Source organism: Anomalospiza imberbis, chromosome 9, assembly GCF_031753505.1.
Source record: "Anomalospiza imberbis isolate Cuckoo-Finch-1a 21T00152 chromosome 9, ASM3175350v1, whole genome shotgun sequence".
Taxonomy (NCBI): Eukaryota; Metazoa; Chordata; class Aves; order Passeriformes; family Viduidae; genus Anomalospiza; species Anomalospiza imberbis.
In genome coordinates, this window is record NC_089689.1 from 4,456,903 (window position 1) to 4,476,264 (window position 19,362).

Consider the following 19,362-nt stretch of genomic DNA (forward strand, 5'->3'; position numbering starts at 1 on the left):
CCTTCAAGATGCTTCATTTGAATCCTCCACAGTGGCCACATTCCCTGGAGATCGCCCAAAGTGTGAGACAAATTTAAAACAAACACAATGTGTTTTATCTGTACAAACAGATTTTCCTGATAAAAAACATTAGAAGCACAATTTTAAGAGGACAAATTTGAAAAGAAGAAAACACAACTTAGATCATGTTTGGCCATGATCCTCTGTGCTCTTCCAATATCTCATCCAATAAAAGAGGCTGGTGATTTAGCACTTCCTCACTACCAGGACAAGCCTGCACTGAGGCTGTGATGCCCTGTGTGTGCTGGATGTCTGTTGCAGGAGATGGATTCATCCTGGACCTCCTCTGCCTCTGTCACCTGACCTTCTCTCAAGGCTTCCTTGGCTGTTTTGTGGCTCTTTACAAGCTGCTGCTGCAGCGACTTGCCTTCCCTCATCTTGTTCACAACTGGAAGATGCAAAATGCACTTGCAAAGAACCAGGGAGCTCTGCCACATCCCCTGCTCTCTCAGAGCTTTTTGGATGCATGTGGTGTATGCCCCAGTGTATCCCTTCTGGTTTGCACGGTGTCCTGCAGGACACATTACTTAAGCTGTTAGTAAATATTGCGAGTCATGTAGCAGGAGTGTCATTTAGTGTACTTATGTCTTGTGACACTGCATCCTGTGCAGATCATAATTTTTATCTCACCTTCAACCTTCCATACAGACCTTCACAAGCCAGACATGACATTCTGGTTTGGATTTTTTTTTTCTTAAATCTTCCTCCTCCTCAGTGGTATCCTGGCATGCTGCTCCCAATACTGTGCATTTCTGGCACTGGAGAAGTTGAGGATGCCCCATTCCTGGAAAAGTTCAAGGTCAGGTTGGGACTTGGAGCAACCTGGTCAAGTGGAAGATGTCCCTGCCATGGGACAGGGGAGTGGAACAAAATGATCTTTAAGGTCCCTTCCAACCAAACCATTCCATGATTCTGTGATTCCTACACCAAGCCATGAGTGACCAGCATAGGTCCTGAATATGCAGCACATACACTTAATGGAGAGGACACACATGGTGACACTGTTCTGGGCTGGCCATGTATGTCATGCCTGACACTTCTTACCTTCTATCCCCAGTGCCTACAGTGCTATTGGCTCTGTTTCCCATCCTGTTATATTTGGGATCCAGTAGCCGCAACAGTGACTGGTGGTGCCACGTGAGTCCTTGGTGCTATCCACCCCAGGGGGTGCTGGGGGTTTCACAGCTACACCTGTGACTGTCTCCTTAATAAACTCTCAGCAAACCTGGCCTTGATGTGTGAGTGGTACAGGGTGGAAGAAGAGGGAACAGGACAGGGAAGTGTGAGTCCCAAGACCAGTACAGCGGGTCCAGCAGTGCCATGCTGACATGGGCATCTCTGTCCCAGGTAGGGACTGTTCTCACATGGATTTAGCTTGCAGTGCTGCCTTGGGAATGGTGTGTCCCTACAGCCCCACCATTCATCCTTGTCCTGGCAGCTCCTCACAGCTGCTCTTGCATTATCTCTTCTCCCTCAAGGAGCTCCCGTGGTGTCTTTAACTGTCTTTACTTTTCTCTCCTCATACATTCCTCCCGCCCTTCCCGCCATCCTCTCCGTGGTGTCTCCATCACTCCTGCCACCCCTCGCTGTCCGTCGCCCCCCTGGCATCTCCCCTTGCCCGCCCTCGCTGCAGGAAGGCTGGCCTCATCCTCTCGCAGCTGGGGGACCTCAGCAGCTGGTGCAATGGCCTCCTGCAGGAGCCCAAGATCAGCCTGCAGCGCTCATCCCTCAAGTACCTCGCCTGCCGCTACAGCGAGATCAAGCCCTATGGGCTCGACTGGTCGGAGCTCAGCCGGGACCTCAGGAAGACGTGCGAGGAGCAGACGCTGAGTGTCCTTTACAATGACTATGGTGACAAGGACTACTGAGGGTTCTGGGCACCTGCTCTCAGGCTGGCCTTCCCATGGGCATTTCTGAGGGTTTTACACATGGAACCATGGAGGGGGAGGGTGTCACTGATGTTTCTGGAGGCAAGAATTTGGACTGGGGAGCAAAACTGGCTGCTCTGTGCAGGACTGACTCAGTGTTAGTTTCTTCTTCAACTTGGCCAAAAGCCTTTCTAGTTAGAAGTCTTGTGGGACCCAGTTTTCTTGGTTTTGTTTTATTCATTTTGACAAGAGGTTCCTCAGCATTAGTAGAGGAGGCAGGTTAGGAGGGCACAGCCCTCTTCTCCTGCCCCATCCCTGCCCTGGCTGTGGGAACTGTCTCAAGGTGGGTGACACCAGTTGTGGGAGAAACATGGTGACACAGCCAGGATGGGAGAGCAGGTGATGCAGGCAAAAATGGAGGCAGAGCATGCAGGTCAGGTTGAGATACTTATGGTTATGGCTGAACTAATCAGCCACTGGGAGGCCAGCAGGGTTGGGATGGGGTTTTTTGCAACTGTAATGAGGTCTGGGTGGGACCTGAGAGAGCAGTGGTGCTGTTGATGGGCAGAGCTGGCGTGGTGTCATCAGCTGGGGCGAAGAGGCAGGGGCATTGTGACCCCATGTCCTCAGGTTCTTCTGCCATGGGCAAAACCCACATGTGCTCCAAGATGCAGAGTCCTCCAGAAAAAAAGCAGCTTGGCCTCAGGGCCAGTAGTCAGCTGGACATCGTGAGCTTTCTTCTTGAGGGACCACATTCCTAGGAAGTCAATGCTGAAATCCTTTCTATTATCTTTTTTTTTTTTTTTTACCCACCATAATAAAAATTAAAAGCAACATCAAGCTGCTGCTGAGAACTCAGCTGGGAGAGCAGCAGCCAGATGACCCAGACAAGATACTCTGCACCAGACACTTGCAGCGGTGCTATAGCCCAGGCTCTGTGTGGTGAGGGGAGAGGGATGCAAGGTACCCCAATGCCGTGGTGCAGGATGGTGCTGAAGGTTCTGGTCCCAGAGAGCCCATGGAGGACAGGCTTCTGGGGGTGTTGCTTGCCCATATTCAGGCTCACATCTGCCTCTTCCTCTGGTAATTTTTTTTTTTTTTTTTTTTTAAAGCCGGAGAGCTGGGGTTGTACTGGGACACTGGATTTGGTTCGGAGCAAAAAGTTCTCCAAATCCCTGTCACTGCTGATGATGTTGGAGGCAGAAAACAGGTTCATTTTAGCTTCAGCTTCCTGCCTGGTTTGCAGAGGAGGCACCTCTGGACTTGCCAGCTGTGCACCTTTGATCTAGACAAGACCAGAGCCCTACAGTGGGATTTTTATGATGCCTCCAGAGAGAAATTTCCTTTTCATTTTTTTTTTTCAGTCTTGGCAGGAACAGTCTTCAGCCTGTCTCATATGATTTTCTGCCTCATTCCTCCTCCTACCTGCCAAGGACATGGCTTGAATATTTGTGTGGTGCTGAGAGGGGGTCAGCTGTGCTCTGCACCCTGTCACGTCCGACAGCGCTGCATCACCGTATTTTCTCAACAACAGTTCAGTATCTTCCTGCAGGACCACACAGTGCTTTGCTCTTCCCTTCTTATGGGCAGACATCTCTCCAGGGGCAGCTGGCCTGGACTGGGGAGCTGCTGGGAGCAGCCACCATCAGTCAGTATGACCTGGACATCCCTGTGTCATTGCTGTAATGTGTGTCTAGCAGGGGTCATCAAACAAACATTTGCTCTGTGCAAGAAGGAAGTCTCCTGGGTCCTTTTGGCTTTTTCTTATGTGTTTGTCCTTATATTTTGATGTGCCTGATGCTGCCAAGGGCTTAGGGCTCAGAGCGAGACCAGTGCCACCTCCATGCACAGGTACAGATGGGCAGGTGATCTGTACTGAGTCATCACTCCTTTTCCTTTTAGCGAGACTCTTGGCCAAGACAATTCTGTTTATCCTTTTGCTTATCCCAGCAGATGCTGAGGCAACTTTTAACTTCCAGCCAGGCAGCCATCCAGCCATGGGCAAAGGGCACCTCTGCTCAATGCCTCAAAGGGACGAAGGTTGCTCTGGCCCAGACACCAATTGGTTTCTCGCCAAGTAATACCGTGTACATGGCCTTTATGTGAAATGCAGACTGTTTCCTTTGGGTAGCAGACTCCTCTCTTTTATTGCTTACTAGGTGCAGCAGCAAGGACAGGAGCGGTGCTGTCTGCCAGCCACTGGCTGTGACACTGCCAGGAAAACCCTGGACACCCCATGCATTCACACCTGCCTAGGTTACTTTTTCATCTGGCCCCGAGATTTACGCTGAGGCTCTGCAGATATTTCTGTTCAGCTTCTGTGCTGACACTTCAAAGCTCTTGCATGGGCAACCAAAGGCCTGCAGCATCATCAGCCAGCTGGGCTAGGCTCTGCTCCACGGCTTCTCCATGGGCTGGGCTTTGGAGAGTGAGGGGAAAGCCACCCCTCCACAGTCCTTTGGCAGCACCCTTGCACAGCTGGATGGGGCTCAGCATCCTCACCCTGTAACAGACTGTGCAGGCTGCTGGCAGGGCTGTGCTCTGCTGATTTGCCTGCCTTGGTGCCCCTGCAGCTGCTGGGCTGGCAGGGCCTGGCAGCCTGGCACATCTGTGGGGCCATTTTCACAGTGACCCTGGCTTTGTGAGGGCTTCCTTCTTGGTTTCCTCACTCTAGCTTTGCAAGTCAGAACTTTGCCCAAGCTTGGATTTTCTTGCCCAAGTCTCTCAGCTACCACACGAGTCCATCACAGACAAATGCCAGCAGCCACCATGGGGCACCAGACCAATCCAGCATGGGGGCTGCCCCTTGGCTGTAGATCTGACCTTGGTGAGATGTGTTGTGTGGGGCTTGCTCACCCAAAATAAGTGCCCAGGTCCAGTGGAAGGTGTCCCTGTCCACGGCAGCAGGGTTGGTACCAAATGATCATTAAGGTCCCTTGCAACCTAAACCATTCTATGTCTCTATATTTCCCTGCCGAGCTGACACCATCCACATCTGCTGCAGGGTCCTACTCTTGGGCCGGCACAATATTTTCTCTCTTGGACTCCTGATTCTTCCCAAGCTGCCAGAAACAGGGGAACTGCTTTCCGACCATTTCTGCAACCTCCTTCACCACACCCCTGCCCTTTCTTTTTGTTTTATTTCTGAATTAATGAGCAATCAATCACCTGAGATGAACCTCTGGGTCGTTAACTTTTCTTTGCTGCGTCCGTACCCCTGTAATAGCATTACTACTTTTCCTTGTCGTGGAGTTATTTAACATATAAAGACAGTTTGGTCCTTTTCTTTACAAAGATGGCTACAATTCATGTTCCTTGATGTTCTATTAAAACTCTAATGTGACGTTTTACTACTGTAGATTGAAAGTAGGGTGCTTTAGGGTGAGATAGCCATGTGGCAAGAAATACAAAGCCCTTCTGGATTACTTAAAAAAAAAGAATAAAAAAGGTTTTAAACAACAGCAACAAAAATCATTGTACCACTATGTAAAACTCCAGATGATAATTTAACTGACTATTAAACGGAGCTGTTAGTAATCCCTGGCTCTGGCAAACTGGAGTGTTTGTTTATAGTTTTGGTCCAGTTGATGTCATCTTTGGTTGCAGATGAAACACTCCCAGCCTTTGAACTCGGGTGAGTCGTCACACAAGTTTAGCATTAGCCTGTCTGCCCACTGGGTTAGCCAAGTCCCAAACCACTCAGCACACACAGATGGAGCTGTGTCCTGTGCCTCGTCCTGCCCACCTGCTCTGCCAGACGAGGGAAGGTAAAGATGTCTCCAGTCATCCCTTTTTTGGGGGAAAAACTGCATTTACACATCCTCGGCAAGGGTCTCTCAGCCCTTGATTTGCAAACCTCCACAGAGGCTGGGAACTTGGAAGCAGAGTCCAAAAAAGCCTTTTTTTTTTGGTATATAAGGTGGATTTTACCCACCTTTTAGCCATTCTTTTAGTATATAAGGTGGATGGGATGGTGCTGGTGCTGTCTGGTGGTCAGCCACCCCTGGAGAATGTCCTGGTCCATCTGGCAGACTTTTGACAGAAGCAACATGAGTATTAATGTCCCACAAAGAATGTGAAAGCCAGTGCCTAAACAGAGGTGAGATCTGCAAAAGATGCCAAAAGCCACTTACAGTGCTGTGTTGTGTCTAATGGTCAGGCCATCAGGACTTACAAGGGCAGGTCCCTGTAAGCCCAGTGTGTATTGCCACCTGCCCTGCCAGATGAGTGGAAGACCCAGGGAGAGCCTGGGCAGACAGACAGGCAGACAGGCAGGACACTTGGGAGGACACAGGGGGGATTTAGGGGCTATAGCACATGAATCCATAGGAAACCAGACTTCATCAAGTCTCATGGAACAACTTGATTTTTTTTTCTTTTCCCAGTGCTAAATTGCAGGAAAATAAGCTAAAAATACACACAATACTTTCCTTCTGCTGTTTTCCATGCAGTTAACCACCATCTCATGGCAAAATAAGCTGTGGCTATAGAGTGAGATGGAGGAGAAGGAGGAGGAGGAGAGGGTCTGTGTGGCAGCAGGGTGTGCAGCTGCGAGCCTAAACTGCTGTGTCAATATCTCAGCACAGCTGGCTCATCACAACATCTTCTCAGGGGTCATCTGGCTTGCAGTCCATGGGGGTTTGGAGAAAGCCACCCTAAAAAAGGGTGAAGTGGACCAAGGGGTGCGCCACCAGCACATTGGTAGGTTTTTAGGAAGGGTTTGGTAATGTGTGTGTGTGTTGGAAGGGTTGCTGTTGGCTCGTCTCCAGAGTGCCTGATGGGGGGAGCTTTGCCCTGGAGAGGACATTTGATGTCACCAGGAGATGCTGTTCCTCCTCTGGGACCGAGTCCCTGTGCAATGACCAGACATGATGCATCAGAGATGGCTGGAGGAAGAAGAGTGGGGTTTAAACACAGGGCAAGGGCTTTTTGGTGTTTCTCAGACCACAGGTACAAAATTTACTTAGTCACTTAAAAAAAAAATCTAAAAATCCCCAAATATTAAAGCAACTTAATTGTCTTGGGTTTTAACTTTCTTGCCAGGATACCACATGCTCTGGCTCTAGTGTGGGCCATCTTCTGCTCCCCATCCCCAGGGATGTGAACACACACACAAACACACACACACATTTCCCTACATTTTAAGTGACTTAATTACAGAAAGTGACCAGTTTGTAGCATAACCAGGAGAAGACCTTCTGCAAAAGTGTTCTTGCAGCTGGTGGCACAGCAAAAGCTGCCTGGGTGGCAGCCTTGAATCAGGGAGTGGCATTGGAGGTGAGTGTCCCCTCACACTCCAAAACCCAAAGGAAATCTCCAACTGGGCTGTGACTGTTCTGGGAGAGTCTGTGGTTTGGAAAGAGAATATGTCGGGTCAAACCACCTCCCTGGCCCTTTTGGGTGAATCAAGGAGGCAAGAGAGATGGAGGATGAGAAGATTATTTATTTTTCATAGATTTTTATAAAAAATAATTATCAAATACAAAAAAATAAAAATAGCAGCAGCCTCCATTGTGAATAAAACCCTAAAGGGGACAAAAACCGCTCAGTGTCGTTATAGAAGAACAATATTTCGGTACGTAGAAGCTGTGTCTGGTCATAAGAAGCACAAATGTCTACCAGCCAAGCTAGCATTTCCTGTCCCAACCCCCCAGTTCCCCTGTCCATGGGGCACAGTCCCTTCCCTGCACACACAGGTGAGCAGAAGAAAAAACCAGGATTTTCATGCCAAAAGGATACAAATTTGATATATAAACACATAGGAATCCAGGTAATGCTGTCACCAGGCAGGGAATTGTTTGTCATGTCATGATGCTGGGACTTGAAATTCTGCTTCTGTGTGTCATGCTTATCCCATGTCCCCACCTGTGGGGGCTGCCAGAACCCCACTTCTGTGTTGGAACCCCTGGATCTCCCCTTTCCTGCACTGGTGGAGCAGGACAGGCTGCCCAAGCTGCACATCCTCGGGGGCAACTATTATTTGAATTTCCTTGGGTTGCTTGAGGGTTGTTTTTAATTGAAAAGTGGATATCTGACAAGATATTGCTGCTATCTGCCCAACTCACAGTGAATTCTGGGGTGGTGTCACTTGTGCATGATGAGAACAGAAATGTCAGTGTCCCAAGAGGAGATGAGGCTTATTGTCCCCCACCTCTCTCCAAATCTCTGCCTAAGCCAGGTGGATGGGGACACTTGGGGTCATGAAAGGGCTTGGAGAAGGACAAGGCATCTCCTGCCTGGATGCTGGTAGGATGTCCGAGCACCTCTACCCCTATTTGGGTCCTCCAGTAAAACACAACCACAGGAAATTCCTGACAAAATAGGAAGGGGTAGAGCTAGTGGAAGCTCTGTTTTCAATGATGCATCATTTTTAACGATGCCTTGAAAATTCCTGGTCTCTCCACACCGTGTCACCCTCTCTCCACCACTCCTTCACCAGACAAACTGGCTTGAAGCCTGTATCCAACAGCACAGGCCATGCAGGCAGGACACAGCCTGGAGTCCTTTGGTCCCAGCCTGCCACGAGTTCCTACTCTGTGGTCCCTTCTCTGCTCTCCTCTCCTCTTTCTATCCCTTATCTCTGCCTCTCTACAGCACAAAACCATCAGTGATAATCCCAGCTGGAGCCAGGCACCTTCCCTATTGCTACCTTTATGTGGCTGGGTCCAAGCTGAGCTTCTGGGAATCAATTATGGGGAGAAGAGTTTCTTGCTGGGCTTCTTTGAGGCCAGAATTGAATCTGCAGATTTTCACTGAGTGCCTACAGGAGCAAGAGCCTCTTGGAAGTCAGCAAATGTATGTCCAGAATGAGGGGCTGGGACAGAGATAATAATAAGGAATACTAATATTAAGGAAAATCTCAATGAGAAAAGATAATTCTCAAACTCTCCTGACAGGATTTTTTTGGTCCTTTTGGCATTACAGGGTCTAGTCTCCTCTGAGAGCTGCTGACAACACAACTCAGTTGGAGCTCAGACATGGGGGAAGAGAAGAAGGACCACCACAGCATCCTTCATTCAACCATCACACAGCTACACTGGTTTGACCTCTACGTCCAGCTGGGTGTGCAGTGGTTGGGGGAGTGAGACAGAGAGGCAGCGTGCTGAGTCTTTGCCCCTGTTGACCATGCAGTGATTCCCATGGACACATAACCCTGCCCAGAGGGCTCTAAAAGAATCTGTGATGGATGCCTGTGGTACCCTTGGAATCTGTTGTGCTCACTGGGATGATTCAAGGGCACAATAACATTTTTTCTCAACCCCAGAATCCTGATCCAGATCCACACCCTAAGAAGAACAAGGCAAAGCACTGGCAAATACCAAGGGCAAAACTTGGTCCCTGCCAGATGCCCAAATCACCTTGAGGTGGGAGCCTCCCTGCCTGGGGAGCTCTCTCCTGGCATGGCCTGGATCTTTGACTTCTCTCTCTGTCCTCCTTCCAGCTCAGCAAGGAAGGGGAAAATCCCTGCTCCTCCTGCCCTGACCTGTGCTTTTCCCAACGGTTTGTACTTCACAGCAGCATGGGTGTGTGATAAAAGGATATCCTTTCTCAGCTTCATCAAGAGCAAAGAAAATATAATATATATTTATATATATATTATATATATGTATATAGATATAATTAAGTTTAAATATTTGCAGAGAGATCACAACTACCTCGACCTTGCTAAAAGAAGTCTGTACAGCAGAGAGGGGTGAATAGTGACAAAGACAGACACCCAGGAGCCGGACCAGGACAGACATCCATGGCAGCACCTGGGCTCTCGGCGTGGATGGACCCTAGCCCAGCGTGTGGCTGAGGCGGCACCAGACCCCCGGCCCAGCGCCTCGCGGGGTTCTGGAGGGAGCAGCGATGGGGAGGGGGCCACACGCCCGCCCTCCTGGGCTCCTCGGTGGCCTGGACCCCACCGCTCTGCGCGCAGTCGCCGTGCCCCTGCCCGGCTGTCCCTCACGCTCCTGCCCCCTTGCCCCCGCCATTCCCGTGGCCCCGCTGCTGCCCCTTGGCTCCCCCGGCGCTGCCTGACCCAGAGAGGCCCCTCATGGCGCCGCTACTGGTTCTCCTCGGCCGCCGGGTCGCGGCACGTGCACTCGTCCTGGTCGCAGTCAGCAGCAAACGGGATCACCTGGGGGAACAAAGGGACAGCTCAGCCTCTGCCCTGGGACACCCCTGTGCCCCGCCAGGCCTCTCCACCCTGCCATGGACAGACGTTTCGGGCCGTGCTCTTATGTTGGCACTGCCAGGCTCTGCGCCCACTGAGGAACGGGCTCTGATACAACCTGCCCCCAGCTGAGTTTTGTTCTTAGCCTTTTCCTTTTTGTTAATGTGTTTCAAATTTTGCAGCCAATAGTCGGGTTGAATGTTGTGCCCCAAATGTCAAACCCTGGGAAGATGTGTCCCCCCATCCCTGATGGGTGTAAGACAGTCAGACTAGGCCTGGCAGCAGTGAGGCACCTCCAGATTAACATTTTACTTTGGTCTATTCGTTTTAAAGTTTTACTTTTTACTATTAGAAAGCCCTCTTCATCCGTGTGTGAAGCTGTGGACCTGTCAAGTACTCCTGACTCTTCCAGCAAAACATGAAGATAACATAGCCTTGTCTTCTGCAGCTCTTAGAGGAACTCAACCAAGCTCTCAACTGCAAAGCTGACCTCCACATTGCCCAACATAGAAGCCAAGGTAGGTGCAGTGTCCTTGTGCATTGTGGATTAAGGAAAGGCAGGCCGGATGGAGGCTCTGTGAGCAGGAACAGCCTCCATGGGGCAGGCAGCGGGTTCATCTAGGGCCACTCACAAGCTGTGCAGCTTTGAGACACCCCGTGCAGGTTGGGAGGCTCATTTCACATTACTGTCTCTACAACAACTGCATGTGACCGAGCAAGCCTGTGTCCCCTTAGCTGGTGATAGCAGAGAAAGGAGGGAGGGCGTACACTGGGCATCTGACTCCTGGTCTACAGTGGCCTGGTAATGAGCCATGGGAGCCGAGAAAACAGTTTTCTTCAGAGGTTTTATACACACCAGGCTCAGAGCCAGGAGTTTTTCTTACTGTGAAAACATTTGATTTTTCACAGACTGGATCAGCAAAGGAAGGGCTGGAGTGCTTTGAGGATTTTTTGATGTTTAAACCCTGGATTTCTCCATCTGCCTTAACAGGGATGTGCTGGAGGCTTGTTGAGCGGAAGATCTGGGACCTGTGGGGGATGTAAGCTGGGTCTGGGTCTCCTGACAGCCATGGGACTGAACCCCCCCACACACACTTTCTACTGTGAACCCATCCTTTATTTTGGCCATGCCTTGCTCCGAGATGTCATGATATTGTTGTGGGGATTTCACTCATCACTTGGGTGTAAAGCCTCTTCTTTCCTATCTCAAGTGGATCTTCCCAGGATTTTATTTTTCCTTTTCTCTGTGTATGTATGCGTGATGAAAGGAGAAATGATTCAAGCTCCACAACAAAGATGAGAAGATCCAAATTCACATATTTTCGCAGTGAGAAATTATTTCATGCCCTGTGATTTGTTTTGCTGTTGGATATGATTAGGAAGAATGGGCTGTGAGTGCTGGATAGCAAGTTAGGTGGGAGGGGAGATTGTAATGGGACACAAAGAAGGGTCTGTGCAACCCCAATGCCAAGTTGCTCCCTCTATACTATTCTTCCCTCCTTTCCTCCTCAGAGGGGGAGGAAAACATCACTTGTAGCAGATGCCAGTGGAGCATACCAAAAATCCCCTGAGGCAGCTCAATTACACAAGGTGACTTCTGACTCACCATGTCTAGCACAATGTCCTATGGAAGTCATTTCTTTGGGACACATTTCCCAAAATGAGAAGAAATCCCATGAACTTCAGTGGGAGCTGGGCTGAGGTTTCAATCACACTGGCCCGAGTCCAAACCCCGCTCTTAATCAGTGCGATGATGTCCATCAGCTTCAGCTGGCTTTGGTTTAAAATCGTGCGTTTGTTCTCCGTTCATGGGAGAATTACATTGCAGGCTCGGTTCCACAGCCAGCAGAGCCAAAGAACATAGATAGCAGTCACCCCTGAATCCATAGACCCTGGACAAGGCCACGGGAGGTGCTCTCTTACCTTCCTGGAGGACAGCGTGGAGGAGCAGCAGTCCCCGCCGTCATACTGGCAGTATGCCCGGTTGTTGATGGTGTCACACCAGCCGTCTGCTTGGAAGGGCTAAGGCAGAGGAAGAAGGCTTTGTGAAACGTTGTTCAAAAGCATAAGGCTGCCCCCAAAAGTAGAGGTCCCAGGTCCTCAGCAAGGCCCACTTCCACCGTACACAACCCCCTCTTCAAAGCCAAAGGGCACCAGATATCCAGCTGGTGTGGATGGGGCAGCCGGTGTTCCAAGGGCAGCAGCTAGAGGATTGTGGAATTATGTCAGAAGTGTTAAATGGCATGAGCAGCCATTCAGAAAACCAGTTTATTGATGTTTAGTTACATGAGTCATCTGATCAGAGAAGAAGCAACTGGGGCTGAGAAGCAGCCAGCATGGCTAAAGGACTATCCCGTGCAGTGGCTGCGACCAGCGCCACGCACGGGAAGCACTCGCAAGGAGGCGTCAGGAGTGGTCAGCAGCCAAGGTTTATTTATCACAGATCCACACCAGCACTGCCAAGCAGCCACTGAACTAGCTACAGGATGGAGAAGCCATTTCTTCATAGAGTGATTAGTAATGAAATGCTTCTTTCACTTCGGGCTCTGTGATTGTACTTACTGGCCCAGGAACCATGGATGACCTCCAGGAGGTTTTCCATCAGAATCTTGGAATCATTGAATAGTTTTGATTGGAAGGAGCCTTAAAGACCATCTCATTCCAACACCCCTGCCATGGGCAGGGACATCTTCCACTAGACCAGGTGTCCAAATCCTGTCCAATCTGGTCTTGGACATTTCCAGGGATGGGGCAGCCACAATTGCTCTGGACAACCTGTGCCTGTGTCCCACCACCTTCAGAGTCAAAAATTTTCCACTAATATCTAGTCTAAACCCACCCTTTCAGTTTAAAGCCACTACCCCTTATCCTATCACTCCGTGCCCTTGCCAAAAGTCCCTCCCTGACCCTTGTGTAGCCCCTTTTAGTCCTGGAAGGTGGTTTAAGGTCACCACAGAGTCTTCTCTTCTCTAGACTGAACAAGACTCTTGGTGGAAACCTGGCTATCCTGTTGCTCATGGAAGCAGCTGACCCATTTCATTGGATCTGGTTGGCCCCAAACAATAACCAAAATCCCAGAAATGCCTAGACTCAGCCTTTGATGATGGACACTCATATGTAGCACCCTTAAACTGAATGAGAGCCGGCTGAAAAATGTCACTGCACCACAATAGTCCTGCACCCACTGTGCCAAAGCCAACATGTGGGCCTGGTGATAATACCAGTAATTCACATGAAAAAACCATGCCAAAACCAGAGAACCCATGTGGCTTTTTGTCCTTGTGACTCAAAAGGAACAGAAATGGGCTCAACACAGGCTAATAGCACTTTAGGAAGTAGCAGCAGGGATTATGGCAAACCACCAAGTCTGGTCTCTGCTATCAGTAGCACAGGCCACAGGCCAAATTCAGGCAGCCACAGAGGAATCAAATTAGCCTGGAAGATTTTGGAAGAGCAGAAGAAAGAGCACACCTTCCTACAGCTGGGAAATTGAGGCACAGCTGAGTTAGGAAGCTCACTCAGAAACAAGAATGGATTTGACTCCAATCATTGCTGTCACGAACCACATCCAGAGGAGACCAGGATGCAATTTCTTCAAGGCAACAGTGTTAACACTCCTCTTCTACTAAAAGGATCAGGTGGGTCTTAAATGATTGTGATCAAAGAAAGTTTCTTATACTCAAAGCAGCTTTGAGCACCAGGAGGGCCAGGGCAGGGATGTTAGGGCTGGCAGGTGCCAGGATGCAGTTGGGACTGGCCAGGGCTGCTGGCAGGGGAAGGCTCTTCTGGGTGTGATTTGCTTTTGCAGCCTTCCATGTGGTGGAGTTTTTCCTTGAGCTTTGCTCCATGTGTCATGACTCACTGGCAAAACAACACCCGTCGCTTTGGTAGTTTCCATACAATTATGGGGAGGTTTGCCCATCCCGGCTGCACAGGTCTGAAACGATTTCCAGAGCTTGCGTGCAAGGTGGGGGGAGGACAGAGGCAGGGACAGCATGGGGAAGGAGAGGCTCCCAGTCTCTCACTACACCTATCAGGGCTAGCTGCCCCCTCCTCTCACCCAGCCGGAGCCCGTACCCCACCCTAAACAAATACAGGCTCCTATGGCAACACTTGTTGGGGAAACTTAACAACTCATGCTCCAAATTACATTGGAAAAACACATGAAGGGAAAATAAAAAATGACTAATTGGACTCGAGGCTCAGGAGAGCCAGACACAGGGTTTTGGGGATTTCTGTCCCTGCTCCTTGCCTAGTGCTTGGAGAAGACGGTGACTCCAGTGCCTTTGCCTTACTGAGAACCTCCACATGGCTTTGTCTTTGCAAGCAGAAAGAACAAAGTAAGGTGCTGGTTACCCTCGAGGGCACAGGAGACCTTGTACCTGCATCAGTCTCATTTTGGCCTTGCAGGAGTCATGGCAAGGGAGGACACAGGCAATGCAATCTACTAAGGGCAGGCGATGTGAGAGAGCAGACCCCATACAGAGTCTGTTGAGCCTGTGCTTGAGACGTGTGGCTCCACAGAAAGCAATGCCAGTGGTGGGAAAAGGCAGTTTGCTCATGTCTGCAACTTGCAGAAACACCTGATGATGTTTTAAGATACTGTCAAGAAAAAGGAAAACACCAATGCCCAGCTGTGCCACATGAAGGTGATGGATGTGATCCAGGGAAATGGTCAGCTGGGTCTCAGCTGCCAGAATACGCATCCTCCAGTGAGGGGAGGGGGGTGGTGGGCTGGTTGAAATGTCTCTTATAAACAGGGAAAAAATGAATAAGGTAATTGCAGCAGCCGCTCTACGCTGTGTTGAGTGGTGGGGAGCTGCTGGGCCAGGCGGCGTGCCACCGAGGCAGCCAGGGAGACGGGCTGTGTCAGCAGATCTCCCGCTCGGCCATCCATCTTCCTTGTTTGTTCAGACAGGAGCTTCAGTGGGGCATGTGTCAGCACGTGGAGGTGCAGCATCTGGCACTGCCGGGCCGGAGCCCTGCGCTGCCGGCACAAAAATAGTAACGGCAAATCAAGTGCTTGGCAATTTAAATAGGCTAAAAAAATACGGGCTCTCAAAGCTGGGAGCAGGCACAGATGAAAAGAGAAAAAAAAATTGAAGGGGAAAAAGAATGAAAGAGGGAAAAATATTGCAGGCAAAGGAAGGATGCGAGAAAGGACTGGTTAGATCCCAGTGCATCCCAGCCAGAAGCATCTCCAAGTGTTCAGTGGTGGAGTTTCTCTCAAGAAAGCTGGGAGATATCACGCAGGGAGCAGTGCCTGTGCACAGTATTTTTCCACAGCCCTTGAAGAGTCCCCAGGCTGGCTCCATCCCTGGGGCTGTTGTCCTGCCAGGCAGGGAGTCCCCAGTGCCATCAGTGAGGCGGGCAGGGTCCAGGCATTTTTCTTCAGATCCACCTTACACAGTTTAATTCAATGCGAAAGACCACGAAAGGGTGCAACAGGTGAGGGAAGGGTGGATCATGAAGACTCAATCACAGATCACATCAGTGCTGGACATATTTCAGCGCTGCATTGCTGGTGCTTGATACACATTATTTTCCAGGAATGCAGGTTTTGCTCTGGTTGAGCATTCCTGAAGACCCAGCACCTTGCTGTTGGCCATGCCCCATTCCAGGTGGTTTGGAGGAAGGTGGAAAAAAGAAAAAAAATCAGCATTCACCTGGCCACCTGTGTAACTGAGGAGCTGATAGACTCCCCTGATCTGCCACTGAGATGGAAAGTGCTTGTCATCTCTATCTGTACACAGCCATTGAAAAGCTGGATTCCAGACTCAGGGAGACAAGTCCAGCCTTAAGAAGCAAAATACTTTCTCCCAGACTGGTCCTGGGCTTTGTGACTCTGCTGATCCATCCAAGGAGGGTGCATAATTTGCTTTCATGAAGCTTCTAAGTCAGCATGAATATTGCTGTCCTTTCATTTTTCCCTTTGGGAATTGGTATTCTAGGCATCAAGCTCAGACCATTTGCATGCTAATTCAGCCACGTGGCTGAGAAGATGCATGTGCTTTTGCCCTCCTCAGCTGTCACTTTGAAAGATGCCTTGTGCATCAGCTTCACCACCAGTAATTCTGCTCCTGGGACAGATGAGTCAGTGTTGGGAAGATGAGTTGGAAACCCCATCCCTTTGGTGGCAGGGGGATGTCAGCCCAAACCAGGCTTCACAGAACCACGGGACATGAACCTGACTTGCCCCAGGGCTGGAGAGTGCTACAGCTACAGGGGTCTTAGGCATGCAAGAGAAGCTGTGTCCCAGGTGAAGGTGCTGCCTGTGGCAGGGAGGAACAGGCAGGATGTGTGGGGAAAGGAAAGTATGGGCAGGCTGCAGTAGCCCTTGGAGAGGCACAGGGCAGCTTCTACCTGCCGGATGTCTCCCCTTCCTCCCCACCTCAGTCACTAGCAAGATCTATCCAAAAGCTCTGGGAGGTCCCTGTGAGGACTTGAAGAGTGCCCAAAGCCTTGTTAAACATCTGGTTCACTTAAAGCCCCAATAAATCCACCACCCCAGCTTGGGTCCCTGAAAACTCCCCCTCCCATCCCTGTCCCAATCCCTCCTATGTCCTTCCAAACCACTGTTCCCCTGCAGAAAACTGTCAGTCCTTAAAGCTAGAGATGTGGCAGGAGCTGGCTAAAGTGATGCTACAGCACCGTGTCCCCAGGATGCATCCCTCTCCTTACACACATTCATGCTGGTGAGGCAGAAAGCCCGGTCATTCTTGGCTCTCCCTGCTTGCCCAGGGAAGTTGACTGGGAATGCAGACTGTGGGAGGAAATGACAATGTTCATTGTTTGGATTAAATATTTTTCTTGGCCCTCTCTCTGTTGCAGTGTCTTTTATTTTATTTTTCCTCCCCCCCTTGACACCCCAAGCACATTCACTTTCCTTCTCTCTTTTTGGAGGCTCTTTGGCACAAGGAGGAAATCAGCTCTGAAAAACAGAGAGGGACAGAGAGGGAACAGGTCTGGCTTACGCTCAGAAAGTTTTTGGGATGCTTTTGTGCCCTGAGCCACCCCAAGCAGTGAGCAAGGTCTACCTGGCCCATTGTAAAGAGGGAAGCAGGGTGAGCACTACCCAGAGGAAGAGACCTCTAGAAATTTGTAAACAGGAACCTGGGATCAAGTGGCCTGAAGAAGAGAAAAAATATCCTACAGACTTAATGCTTCATTGTCCATTTTTATGTCTTCCAGTTTCTGTTCCCTGAGCTATCCCTCTGCCCCTTTTGAACTGTGGCAGCTGTCCCTTGGAGGTAAATGTCTGTTGCATGGCTTGTTGAACACATCATGGACCTGCCCCATCACCTCAGACACAGACAGAAAGCAAAATAGAGAAAATCCAACTGCTTCTGAGCCTGCTGGTGAACCTGAGCCACTCGTCAGCTAAGCATGCAGATCGTTTATACCACATCTCAGGTCTCCAGAAATATCTCTTCCAGCTCCAATGTCTTCTCCCCAAGTCTCACTACAGAAACAAAGGCTTGCTGCTTGAGAACGTTCTCTATGTCCCTGAATGAACACTTCAGGGAAGAGGTGGTGGGCTCTCACCTCAGGGGAGAGGGTTGTGACATCCTGCTGTCTCATTTCAGCTCATGGACCATCACTGGTACTGCCATACCACCTCCCAGCAGTCTTGGTGTGGAGCTCTAGCTGTTCTTCAGGACACTGGGGTCCCTTGGACACAGATTTCCTGCAAACAGCTGGGCCCATTTGAACCAGTCTGTGCTGAGGTTGTGCAGGATTGGTGTCTGTAAGGGGGATGCAGTGCACAGAGTCTCCAAAGGCTGCTGCCAATGGCCATCCCGGGAGAGCAGGTCCTTGCCTTCACGGTGCCTGAAAGCGCTTCTGTGTCCCAGGCCAGGATTTGGCTTGGACACACTTCTGCTGCAGAAGTGAACATGTGGCACTTTGGACCCCTGGATGAGGATGTGTTTCATTATCCCTCTGCACTGTGCTGCAATGAGGCCTCATGGCTCAGCAGAGAGCCATCTGGAAAGGTCTTTGCACAGTCCAAGGACAAGAGGGAAGAAAGGGATGAAATGCTGGTGTAGATCACCACATCAGAGCAGATCTTTGCTTCCATCTAAACATCCATGTCTATGATCTATTTATGGTGAGTTCCTCAGCCTTGTCCTTTTTACACCCTGATCTCAGTGCTAACAGAAGAGAAACAGAAGCAGGGAAGAACAGAGAGAGAGAAGCAGAGGAAGTTGCTGTATGTCAATAGTGCTCCTGGCAAGCATGGTGGCTCACCAGTTCACAGGGATACTGCTGGGACACACAAGAGAAGACAGGACTTCCCGTGCCGTGAGCACCAGCCTGCCATCCTGCCCTCAGTGGCTCGCCTGCTGCATGGATTAGAGCCCTCAGTGGGTCTCCTGCCAAGCCATTTGTGCAAAATATGTTACAGGATAGAACGGGTTATGGAAAACAAGCCTTGAAAACCACAAGGGCCTCCTGACCCACTTGTATCTGATTTCTGCCAAGTTCTTGTTACAGATCTTAAACAGAAAGAAAAACAATGTACGAGGGATGAAGGAGCTGAAGGGGAATGAATATTCGTGTTGGAAGAGCAGTTGGCTAGGCTATGCTTGGGGATGTTTATTATCAGAAACGACTCATTGATTTTTATTTCAGCGGGTGCTTTCAGTGGTTTTCCACTCCGTCTATACCACTGGCTGCACGACTGTGACTGCTGGGAGGGGGAAAAGTCGGACATGGATAGGGATGAGGGGAAGGCACCTGAACTGGAGAGGGCAGAGAAGCAGCCTTAGGTCAGCACATCCCAAGTGCAGGGCTGCTGGCACAGTGTGGTTGGGGAAGCTGAGGCTGCTCACATCTCTTTGGGGTTCCACCACTACTGGTGGTGTGTCTGGGTGCTGGAGCCCTACCCATGCCAAAAGACCCTCCATCTTTTGGGGTCCTCTAAGCCTGACCCTGCAGGTAGGGGAGAGGCACCTGTCCCTTGTCCTTGCACCCTGCTGCTGTGATAATTTTATTTCCCTCTGCTTTGTCTTTTAATAAAATGATGCTGCTACAATCACACTCTATGTGTGTGCAGAGGAAAGAGATCTTCTCACTGTTTAGGAAAAGCACACCTCAGCTGAGATTTTTGGAAAAGAAATAGATTTCTTCGGGATCATCCCCTAGAAGGCTATATCCCATGCTGCACAGTCGACATTGCCCATGCCAAAAGCAGCATGAAAATATACCCAGCAGGTATGTAAAGAGCTCCCCATCCTTCCACTTCTGCAGCATGGAGGGCTTTGCCTTCACCAG

General features: G+C 50.1%; 2 protein-coding genes across 4 annotated transcripts in view; one reads left to right on the forward strand and one right to left on the reverse strand.

Moving 5' to 3' along the window:
• ASTN1 (astrotactin 1) overlaps positions 1-11,401 on the forward strand; it is a 60,866-nt gene extending 49,465 nt beyond the window's left edge. For 2 of the 3 annotated variants that reach the window (XM_068199447.1, XM_068199448.1), the window contains exon 23: positions 1,694-4,407. In XM_068199447.1, the coding sequence (XP_068055548.1) occupies positions 1,694-1,928 (235 nt within the window). In that variant the 3' untranslated portion in view covers positions 1,929-4,407. Of the gene's footprint in view, positions 1-1,693; positions 4,408-8,852; positions 9,429-10,534; positions 10,605-11,077 lie in introns of those variants that run through there. The other variant, XR_011001992.1, reaches the window with a different exon arrangement.
• The window catches only part of PAPPA2 (pappalysin 2), an 88,755-nt gene continuing 78,036 nt past the window's right edge, over positions 8,644-19,362 (reverse strand). The window contains exons 21-22 of the mRNA XM_068199449.1: positions 12,010-12,108; positions 8,644-10,050 (exon numbers count right to left, since the gene is read on the reverse strand). Coding sequence (XP_068055550.1) covers positions 9,976-10,050; positions 12,010-12,108 — 174 coding nt within the window. The 3' untranslated portion in view covers positions 8,644-9,975. The remainder of the gene's footprint in view (positions 10,051-12,009; positions 12,109-19,362) is intronic.